The 14,013-nt window shown below is 32.3% G+C and overlaps 1 protein-coding gene across 1 annotated transcript in view; it reads right to left on the reverse strand.

The window, feature by feature from the left end:
• Positions 1-1,057: 1,057 nt before the first annotated feature.
• LOC110442822 (ATP-binding cassette sub-family A member 1-like) overlaps positions 1,058-14,013 on the reverse strand; it is a 37,509-nt gene continuing 24,553 nt past the window's right edge. The window contains exons 28-37 of the mRNA XM_021486631.1: positions 7,035-7,164; positions 6,660-6,780; positions 6,167-6,348; positions 5,256-5,397; positions 4,756-4,890; positions 4,359-4,462; positions 3,866-3,958; positions 3,172-3,412; positions 2,269-2,347; positions 1,058-1,930 (exon numbers count right to left, since the gene is read on the reverse strand). Coding sequence (XP_021342306.1) covers positions 1,635-1,930; positions 2,269-2,347; positions 3,172-3,412; positions 3,866-3,958; positions 4,359-4,462; positions 4,756-4,890; positions 5,256-5,397; positions 6,167-6,348; positions 6,660-6,780; positions 7,035-7,164 — 1,523 coding nt within the window. The 3' untranslated portion in view covers positions 1,058-1,634. The remainder of the gene's footprint in view (positions 1,931-2,268; positions 2,348-3,171; positions 3,413-3,865; positions 3,959-4,358; positions 4,463-4,755; positions 4,891-5,255; positions 5,398-6,166; positions 6,349-6,659; positions 6,781-7,034; positions 7,165-14,013) is intronic.

The raw sequence follows: 14,013 nt of genomic DNA on the forward strand, positions 1-14,013 counted from the left end.
TAGTTTGTAGACCCCCAGGTAATCTGTTTTAATTCTGTAAACCACCAGGAAATCTGTTCTAGTTCTGTAGACCACCAGTAATCTGTTCTAGTTCTGTAGACTCTAGTTCTGTAGACTTCCAGGTTATCTGTTCTAGTTCTGTAGACCACCAGGTAATCCGTTCTAGTTCTGTAGACCACCAGGTAACCGTTCTAGTTCTGTAAACCACTAGGTAATTTGTTCTAGTTCTGTAGACCACCAGGTAATCAGTTCTAGTTCTGTAGACTACCAGGTTATCTGTTCTAGTTCTGTAGACCACCAGGTAATCTGTTATAGTTCTGTAGACCACCAGGTAATCTGCTCTAGTTCTGTAGACCACCAGGTAATCTGTTTTAATTCTGTCAACCACCAGGTAATCTGTTCTAGTTCTGTAGACCACCAGTAATTTGTTCTAGTTCTGTAGACCACCAGGTAATCAGTTCTAGTTCTGTAGACTTCCAGGTTATCTGTTCTAGTTCTGTAGACCACCAGGTAATCTGTCCTAGTTCTGTAGACCACCAGGTAATCTGTTCTAGTTCTGTAGTCCACCAGGTAATCTGTTCTAGTTCTGTAGTCCACCAGGTAATCTGTTCTAGTTCTGTAGACCCCCAGGTAATCTGTTTTAATTCTGTAAACCACCAGGTAATCTGTTCTAGTTCTGTAGACCACCAGGTAATTCGTTCTAGTTTGTAGACCACCAGGTAATCCGTTCTAGTTTGTAGACCACCAGGTAATCCGTTCTAGTTTGTAGACCACCAGGTAATCTGTTTTAATTCTGTAAACCACCAGGTAATCTGTTCTAGTTCTGTAGACCACCAGGTAACCGTTCTAGTTCTGTAAACCACTAGGTAATTTGTTCTAGTTCTGTAGACCACCAGGTAATCTGTTCTAGTTCTGTAGACCACAAGGTAATCTGTTCTAGTTCTGTAAACCACCAGTAATCTGTTCTAGTTCTGTAGAACACCAGGTAATCTGTTCTAGTTCTGTAAACCACCAGTAATCTGTTCTAGTTCTGTAGACTACCAGGTAATCTGTTTTAGTTCTGTAGACCACCAGGCAATCTGTTTTAGTTCCGTAGACCACCAGGTAATCTGTTCTACTTCTGTAGACCACCAGGTAATCTGTTCTAGTTATGTAGACCTCCTGGTATTGGTTCTAGTTCTGTAGACCACCAGTAATATGTTCTAGTTCTGTAGACCACCACGTAATCTGTTCTAGTTCTGTAGACCACCAGGTAATCTGTTCTAGTCATGTAGACCACCAGGTAATCTGTTTTAGTTCCGTAGACCACCAGGTAATCTGTTCTAGTTCTGTAGACCACCAGTAATCTGTTCTAGTTCTGTAGACCACCAGGTAATCAGTTCTAGTTCTGTAGACTACCAGGTAATCTGTTCTAGTTCTGTAGACCACCAGGTAATCTGTTCTAGTTCTGTAGACCACCAGGTAATCTGTTTTAGTTCTGTAGACCACCAGGCAGTGAAGACACAAAAGTCCAGTCATTCATTGTTCATTTGTGGAAGTACGTCTCATTTCAGTTTAATGTCTGCGACATACAAAACTAAAATTTACAACAGATATATTTCTGTTTTTTTAACAGAACACACCACATTTTGCCTCTATATATTGAATCCGTCGTCCTTATTGTTATCATTGTGAGACTCTAGTACTCTGGGTTTGCGTTTTAGTCGAGGTGCAGGTGCTGCATATTTGACAGGACTGCTCAACTCCTTAATAGTGGTGTAGCCCTCGCTGTTTGTTCCATCCCTTGGTGGCACAGCCGCGATGGTGGAGTAACCATCACCCACTACCTCTGCACTACTAGCGCCCCCTAGTGTGGATGAACTCATTCTCCTGTCCATGTTTACAGTCGTCATACTTGTTGCGCGACTTAAGTTGTCGTGTTGTAATCCATCTATTAAAGAATAAAATCGTACAGCAAACGGTTAAAGAAAAGAAATAAACATGAGAATAAGATTTTTTTTTAGGTCAAATCAAATCAATCAAATATGTTTATTATAGTGTCACACATCAGAATACATGTGTAAGACATAAAATTGTACATGTACAAGGTATCCTCAAAGCAACGGATTATGAAAACAAATATAGGATATATTTTTTTAGAAATTTTAATGTAGAATTAAATTCATTGATTAAGGGTCTTTGCAAAAATAAGCACAAAATAATGACCACAATATACAGTGAGGTGTTATATTAAGCCATGTTGATGCTGGAATACATTTAACACAATACCTGTGGTATCCTCCGATTCTGCTGTAGCTGCTTCACTGTCCAAAGAATCTGTCTGCATTTTGGCAAAGTTTATGAACACCTGTAAAAAGTTGTATACAAGATATATAGCACAATACTAATATATTCATCAATTACTTGTACCGATCACTAACAAAAATAGTTATCACTTATTTGCCTTAATAACAAACCATGATTGCAGTTTCCCTTAGCTAAGATTTCCTGAGCAAAACATATTGTTAACATTACACTTTCAAGAAATAAATTCTTGTCTGGTCAAGATTTTGTTCCTAGTGTTATATTCTTACCTGTTTTATTATTTCTGTTCTTGGAGGTACTATTATTATTGGAGGTATGTATTACTTTTAAAAGTACTACTGTTATCTTCAATTTTCCTCATAACATTTTAAAGAGGATCATGGTATTATGGTTAATTGAAACTTTCATACTAGTAGCATTAAAGATGCACTATCAGTAATGGTACAGACTAGTTTTATAACAACTTCAACCCTTGCCTTTACCTTGACCTTTCACCTTACACCACATATCTTGCCTGAAGTGCATAAGGAAAGGTTTGGCCATACATGTCGGAAGATAATATGGTTCAGAGAAGCATCAAAAATAATTTGACCTTTGCAACCCCCCCTCTCCCGGCCCCTATGCACTGACCTTGATCCTGAATAACAAAAACTCCAATTCTTTTTAAGGAAAGTTAAATAAACAAATAAACAGCTATGTATAATGTTTTCTGCTAGCCCTTTCTTCAAGTGTGTTGAAAGAAAAGGGGAACGGGTCAGTCAAAACACCATTCCATTATCACAAGTTCAGTGGTTATTCAGAAAGTATTGTTTCTCACCTACCTCACCTGGTTGAGTATTAATATTTCTGTGAAATGTAAAATCTTACCTGGTCGAGCGTTGTCTGGGAGACTGAGTAATCCTCTATGTTGAAGCTCTCCCTGACAGCCTCTATCTCAGAGAAGATGTGGGACAGTGGTACTTCAGATCCCAGCTGGTACTGTAGCATGTTGTGATGCCTCTCCCGGAGGTTGGCAGACGGAAAAGTTTCCGTTATAAAGCTGTCCACTATATCCAGGTCGGGGCGATCCCCAGCTATTCGCACTATCACTATGTAACCATTCCCGAACCTGAAAGATTACAAAAAACACAACGATAACGCCAAAATTCATTGCCAGCTGGCCATGGAGTGAAAAAAGCAATATTAAACTAGAAATTTGTTTTGTGAACAAACCCATGTCTCCTCTTTAATATTGCCAATATGCATATTTTGTTGATTTACACCTTTTTGACTCGTGGCTTAGAGGTGAAGTAACCTAAATATAAGGAAGGTACCAGGAATAAGTTAATTGTTTATGGAAAACAGAATATATCAAGTTGCAGTGCAGTTTTTAAAATTACAATTATAACCGATAGAATACTCTTGTGGAGGAATCAATGACCTCAATTGATTGACGATATTTAGAAAAGAATCAAAGACAAAATGTAACCTGTATCAGAAACATCATATCTGACAAATGAATCTTATTTGAGATCCTCTGAATTATTTCATAAAATCTGTTACACATTCAGAGTCCTCCTACCTGGTTTTGAGATGCTGTATACTACCAATGCCTCTAAATCGCCCGTTCACCATAATGGCCAGTCTGCTACACAGGGCTTCACACTCCTCCATACTGTAACAAAAAGGATAAAGTAAGAGAGGTCCAAATGTTGCCCACTATCATCCGTCCATAATGTAAATACAATGATAAGGTAAGAGAAGTCCAAATGTCTCCCATTCTCAACTACCCCTACTCATTTCATACTGTCAACACAATGTTGAAGTAAGAAAACTCTAAATGTCTCCCATCCTCACCCCACTCCCTGCTTTCATAACCTAAATACATTGAAGAGGTGAGAAAGGCCCATTTATCTAGCTCCCATTCTCATCCTTTCAAACTGTAAATCAGAGGTACAAGTAGCTCCATTCTTCATTTTTCACCAGCATGAAAGAAAATTTAACACAACTCTCTTGCTTTAGTCATTAATATCAAATTCCAAACTTATATAGAGATCATGATCCTAAATTTGTACCTGTGTGAAGTTAGGATGACGGAGCGGCCATCTTTGACAATATTGTTAATGCAGTTCCATAGAAATCGCCTGGCTCCTGGGTCCATGCCTGCTGTCGGCTCATCCTATTAAACAGAAGGCAAACAAATTGTCATCACAATAACTAGATCTTAATAACTGCTCATTTAATTAAGAAACATTCATTCAATAAATCCTATCATATGTGTCAGTCATCTGTCCAAATGTTTCCAATCTTACCTTTCCAAAATTAAATACAAAGTGAGAGAGGCCAAAATATCTCCCATTCTCACCCTTCCAAAATGTAAATCAGAGGTCCATATACTTTTAACCAAACTGATTGATAAAACAAGCATATTCTCAAATCCAAATTTTCATAATGTATCCCTGGTATACTCACCAGAAATATAACGGAAGGATTGCCTATGAGAGCTATGGCGGTTGAGAGTTTGCGGCGATTTCCCCCGGAGTAGGTTCCTGAAGGTTTGTCAGCGTATTGCGTCAGTCCCAGCTTGGTGATGGCCCAGTCTACAACCTACAAAATGTGGACAATATACACATGCACTAAATCAGGGGAGAACACAGCTGTAATAAAAGCCAGACTTCATTGGCCAAACATTTCATTCTATTAACAGCTACAAAGGAACAGAATCTCTTTCCTTTGGATGGTATCAAAAATAATTCTGTCTTCTGTTAACTCTCAGTCAAGATATTAATGAAATCATCTAATGCATCAGTCTGTATACTAATTGCACTTAAAAAAACAGTCATCAATAATGAACATGATCTATTAGTCTTTCAAGCAAGGACTGTTTCCTCCACAATTAAAAGAATCATATACAACTGTGAATAAAATAGCTTAGGTCGCTACTGGATATGATAAACGAGTGCTATACATACATCTTTGAGATCTGATGAAGGGATCCCTTTAATCCTGGCAAAGAAGTAGAGCACTTCCCTGGCAGTCATTAGCGGGTCAAAGGCATCAAACTGGGGGCAGTAACCGATGCTGCGTCGGACCTCCTTCACCGCCGTAACAATACTGTGGATATGGATGTTAGAATTAGTTACACAGAGGTCATAAGGTCAGAGGGGAGAAATGTCAAGCGATTACACAAGAAAGTCATGGAAAATGTCATGAGATTACAATACACATGGGTAGTCTAGCCATAATACTGGAGAGACAAAGGTTAGAGGTCACACAAGGGTCAATAGGTCACAATATTGAGGAGACTGAGGTCTAGAATGACATGAGGGTAGTCTGGTCAAAATACTGAGGATATGAACGTAAGCTGTAGGGTCATCAAGTCCAACACCTGGGGGAGAGTATGGTCAGAGGTCACACAAGGGTAATCTGACCCCAGGATCATGAAATGATCTTAAGTCTAAATTTGTCTTACATTTTGACTAAGCCAATTACAAATTACATTATGAAAAGTGACGTTATTGGCCAAGCAAAAACGTAAGTCTAAGATGGTTTCATAATCCCAGGGCCAGGTCACATTACTTGGGACATAAATGTTAGGTCACACAAGGGTCATATCAAGTCACAATACCTGGGGGATGGATTGGAGGTTTTACAAAGGTCAGAAGATCACAATACTGAAGAGATAGAGGTTGTAGGTTGTACAAATAAGTGCAGCAAATCAAAAACGTATATATGTATAACGTATAACGATAATCATGAGCATTTCAAAACAATAGATATGTATAACACAGGGTTCATGAACATATACAAGATTTTCCTTCTACCATGTCTGACTTGGGCCTTTTTGTTGTATCATGAACACACATTGATGATATAGATCTACCTGAATCCATTGATGTAGGCATTTCCATGAGTCATTCCCAGGTAGCCAGTCAACATTTTGAAGGTTGTGGTCTTGCCTGCTCCATTAACACCCAGCAGTCCGAAGCACTGTCCTTTTGGCACACCAAGACAGAGCCTATCCACGGCAACATGGCGTCCCTTGCCACCCGGCACCTTGTACACCTACAAAAGTAAATGAAGCAGTCTTTCACAAACGTTTGTAATATAGCAATTTGAAATAGTTTCTCACAAACGTTTGTGATGAAACTGTCTGCAGTTGTCTCTCGAAAATATTTTAAAAAAGCAGTTTGCAAAAGTCTCACAAATGTTTGTGGAATCAGTCTGAAAAAGCTTCTCACAAACGTTTGTAACAAAGCAGTTTGCAATAGTTTCTCACAAACGTTTGATTTGAGGTACTGTCGAATCCTTTCTAATGCTGAAGTCTGCAATAGTCTTTTACAAACAGTTTGAATGTTATGTTTATCCAGTATTACCTTGGTGAGGTTGTCTATCCGAATGATGTCATTCTCCCCTTCCTCTGAGAGGACCCGTGCCCTCTCCCGGGCGACATCCTGATCTTCGTCCTCCACCTCCTCCTCGGGAGTTGGTCCTACCCTGTGTGAATAGATAGATTACATGAGAGTTCCCATACAATATAAATACTTAATAATAATTCAAAAAAATTATCTCTATAACCTTTATAAGTGAGTCTTGCTGACAACCTTTTGTGACCATTTATGTAATATTTATTTAGCATGTATAAATTACTTAGTGAACATGTTTATAATAGAATATTACAACTACTAATCTGTATTGGCACCTTGTAGGCCTTTGTTAAATGACTATATGGTTACAATACTGATACTTACTTTTTATGAATGAAGAAGTTATGTTCTATTAGGATGTTAAGCAGGAAGAATACAACGCCACAGACAAACATTGAGAAAAGGTTCCTCCCAACTTGTCCCCACCCTAAGGGGTTTACAATGCCGTCTAGATCTGAAATACAGGTAAAACGTAACGTCTTATTACTGTAACCATACTCACATCCATACAATGCTAAGGTTTATTAGCTGTAAAGTATACAACTGACAAGTCATTGTCCTAGCTTTATACTGTAAACCAGGAAATGGCTGAAGTTCAATTTTCGCCTTTTTCGCTTGTCGTAACCGGATCGGATTGATCCTTACAGCAAATCTTAGTAAACAATATAATATGCAGATGTGAAAATTAAATGTGAAGGCCGAAATTAACACTGATTATAATGTATTATATAAGTATTAATATTGATTATTATGGTGAAGGACGAAAGTTTTACTGGGCCAAAATTTTCCGGTATATCGTAGTTTACAACTGACCCACAGCATTACAATCCTGGGTTAGTGTCCTATTGTAATCCCATGTGGATGTCCTGGCTATATAGTCTACACCTGACACATTAGTATAATTCTACATCCTATCTATATAGTCTACAACTGACACATCAGTACAATTGTACGTCCTATCTATATAGTCTACANCATACATACATACATACATACATACATACATACATACATACATACATACATACATACATACATACATACATACATACATACATACATACATACATACATACATACATACATACATACATACATACATACATACATACATACATACATACATACATACATACATACATACATACATACATACATACATACATACATACATACATACATACATACATACATACATACATACATACATACATACATACATACATACATACATACATACATACATACATACATACATACATACATACATACATACATACATACATACATACATACATACATACATACATACATACATACATACATACATACATACATACATACATACATACATACATACATACATACATACATACATACATACATACATACATACATACATACATACATACATACATACATACATACATACATACATACATACATACATACATACATACATACATACATACATACATACATACATACATACATACATACATACATACATACATACATACATACATACATACATACATACATACATACATACATACATACATACATACATACATACATACATACATACATACATACATACATACATACATACATACATACATACATACATACATACATACATACATACATACATACATACATACATACATACATACATACATACATACATACATACATACATACATACATACATACATACATACATACATACATACATACATACATACATACATACATACATACATACATACATACATACATACATACATACATACATACATACATACATACATACATACATACATACATACATACATACATACATACATACATACATACATACATACATACATACATACATACATACATACATACATACATACATACATACATACATACATACATACATACATACATACATACATACATACATACATACATACATACATACATACATACATACATACATACATACATACATACATACATACATACATACATACATACATACATACATACATACATACATACATACATACATACATACATACATACATACATACATACATACATACATACATACATACATACATACATACATACATACATACATACATACATACATACATACATACATACATACATACATACATACATACATACATACATACATACATACATACATACATACATACATACATACATACATACATACATACATACATACATACATACATACATACATACATACATACATACATACATACATACATACATACATACATACATACATACATACATACATACATACATACATACATACATACATACATACATACATACATACATACATACATACATACATACATACATACATACATACATACATACATACATACATACATACATACATACATACATACATACATACATACATACATACATACATACATACATACATACATACATACATACATACATACATACATACATACATACATACATACATACATACATACATACATACATACATACATACATACATACATACATACATACATACATACATACATACATACATACATACATACATACATACATACATACATACATACATACATACATACATACATACATACATACATACATACATACATACATACATACATACATACATACATACATACATACATACATACATACATACATACATACATACATACATACATACATACATACATACATACATACATACATACATACATACATACATACATACATACATACATACATACATACATACATACATACATACATACATACATACATACATACATACATACATACATACATACATACATACATACATACATACATACATACATACATACATACATACATACATACATACATACATACATACATACATACATACATACATACATACATACATACATACATACATACATACATACATACATACATACATACATACATACATACATACATACATACATACATACATACATACATACATACATACATACATACATACATACATACATACATACATACATACATACATACATACATACATACATACATACATACATACATACATACATACATACATACATACATACATACATACATACATACATACATACATACATACATACATACATACATACATACATACATACATACATACATACATACATACATACATACATACATACATACATACATACATACATACATACATACATACATACATACATACATACATACATACATACATACATACATACATACATACATACATACATACATACATACATACATACATACATACATACATACATACATACATACATACATACATACATACATACATACATACATACATACATACATACATACATACATACATACATACATACATACATACATACATACATACATACATACATACATACATACATACATACATACATACATACATACATACATACATACATACATACATACATACATACATACATACATACATACATACATACATACATACATACATACATACATACATACATACATACATACATACATACATACATACATACATACATACATACATACATACATACATACATACATACATACATACATACATACATACATACATACATACATACATACATACATACATACATACATACATACATACATACATACATACATACATACATACATACATACATACATACATACATACATACATACATACATACATACATACATACATACATACATACATACATACATACATACATACATACATACATACATACATACATACATACATACATACATACATACATACATACATACATACATACATACATACATACATACATACATACATACATACATACATACATACATACATACATACATACATACATACATACATACATACATACATACATACATACATACATACATACATACATACATACATACATACATACATACATACATACATACATACATACATACATACATACATACATACATACATACATACATACATACATACATACATACATACATACATACATACATACATACATACATACATACATACATACATACATACATACATACATACATACATACATACATACATACATACATACATACATACATACATACATACATACATACATACATACATACATACATACATACATACATACATACATACATACATACATACATACATACATACATACATACATACATACATACATACATACATACATACATACATACATACATACATACATACATACATACATACATACATACATACATACATACATACATACATACATACATACATACATACATACATACATACATACATACATACATACATACATACATACATACATACATACATACATACATACATACATACATACATACATACATACATACATACATACATACATACATACATACATACATACATACATACATACATACATACATACATACATACATACATACATACATACATACATACATACATACATACATACATACATACATACATACATACATACATACATACATACATACATACATACATACATACATACATACATACATACATACATACATACATACATACATACATACATACATACATACATACATACATACATACATACATACATACATACATACATACATACATACATACATACATACATACATACATACATACATACATACATACATACATACATACATACATACATACATACATACATACATACATACATACATACATACATACATACATACATACATACATACATACATACATACATACATACATACATACATACATACATACATACATACATACATACATACATACATACATACATACATACATACATACATACATACATACATACATACATACATACATACATACATACATACATACATACATACATACATACATACATACATACATACATACATACATACATACATACATACATACATACATACATACATACATACATACATACATACATACATACATACATACATACATACATACATACATACATACATACATACATACATACATACATACATACATACATACATACATACATACATACATACATACATACATACATACATACATACATACATACATACATACATACATACATACATACATACATACATACATACATACATACATACATACATACATACATACATACATACATACATACATACATACATACATACATACATACATACATACATACATACATACATACATACATACATACATACATACATACATACATACATACATACATACATACATACATACATACATACATACATACATACATACATACATACATACATACATACATACATACATACATACATACATACATACATACATACATACATACATACATACATACATACATACATACATACATACATACATACATACATACATACATACATACATACATACATACATACATACATACATACATACATACATACATACATACATACATACATACATACATACATACATACATACATACATACATACATACATACATACATACATACATACATACATACATACATACATACATACATACATACATACATACATACATACATACATACATACATACATACATACATACATACATACATACATACATACATACATACATACATACATACATACATACATACATACATACATACATACATACATACATACATACATACATACATACATACATACATACATACATACATACATACATACATACATACATACATACATACATACATACATACATACATACATACATACATACATACATACATACATACATACATACATACATACATACATACATACATACATACATACATACATACATACATACATACATACATACATACATACATACATACATACATACATACATACATACATACATACATACATACATACATACATACATACATACATACATACATACATACATACATACATACATACATACATACATACATACATACATACATACATACATACATACATACATACATACATACATACATACATACATACATACATACATACATACATACATACATACATACATACATACATACATACATACATACATACATACATACATACATACATACATACATACATACATACATACATACATACATACATACATACATACATACATACATACATACATACATACATACATACATACATACATACATACATACATACATACATACATACATACATACATACATACATACATACATACATACATACATACATACATACATACATACATACATACATACATACATACATACATACATACATACATACATACATACATACATACATACATACATACATACATACATACATACATACATACATACATACATACATACATACATACATACATACATACATACATACATACATACATACATACATACATACATACATACATACATACATACATACATACATACATACATACATACATACATACATACATACATACATACATACATACATACATACATACATACATACATACATACATACATACATACATACATACATACATACATACATACATACATACATACATACATACATACATACATACATACATACATACATACATACATACATACATACATACATACATACATACATACATACATACATACATACATACATACATACATACATACATACATACATACATACATACATACATACATACATACATACATACATACATACATACATACATACATACATACATACATACATACATACATACATACATACATACATACATACATACATACATACATACATACATACATACATACATACATACATACATACATACATACATACATACATACATACATACATACATACATACATACATACATACATACATACATACATACATACATACATACATACATACATACATACATACATACATACATACATACATACATACATACATACATACATACATACATACATACATACATACATACATACATACATACATACATACATACATACATACATACATACATACATACATACATACATACATACATACATACATACATA

This window comes from Mizuhopecten yessoensis, unplaced genomic scaffold, assembly GCF_002113885.1.
Source record: "Mizuhopecten yessoensis strain PY_sf001 unplaced genomic scaffold, ASM211388v2 scaffold716301, whole genome shotgun sequence".
In the NCBI taxonomy this organism is placed as follows: Eukaryota; Metazoa; Mollusca; class Bivalvia; order Pectinida; family Pectinidae; genus Mizuhopecten; species Mizuhopecten yessoensis.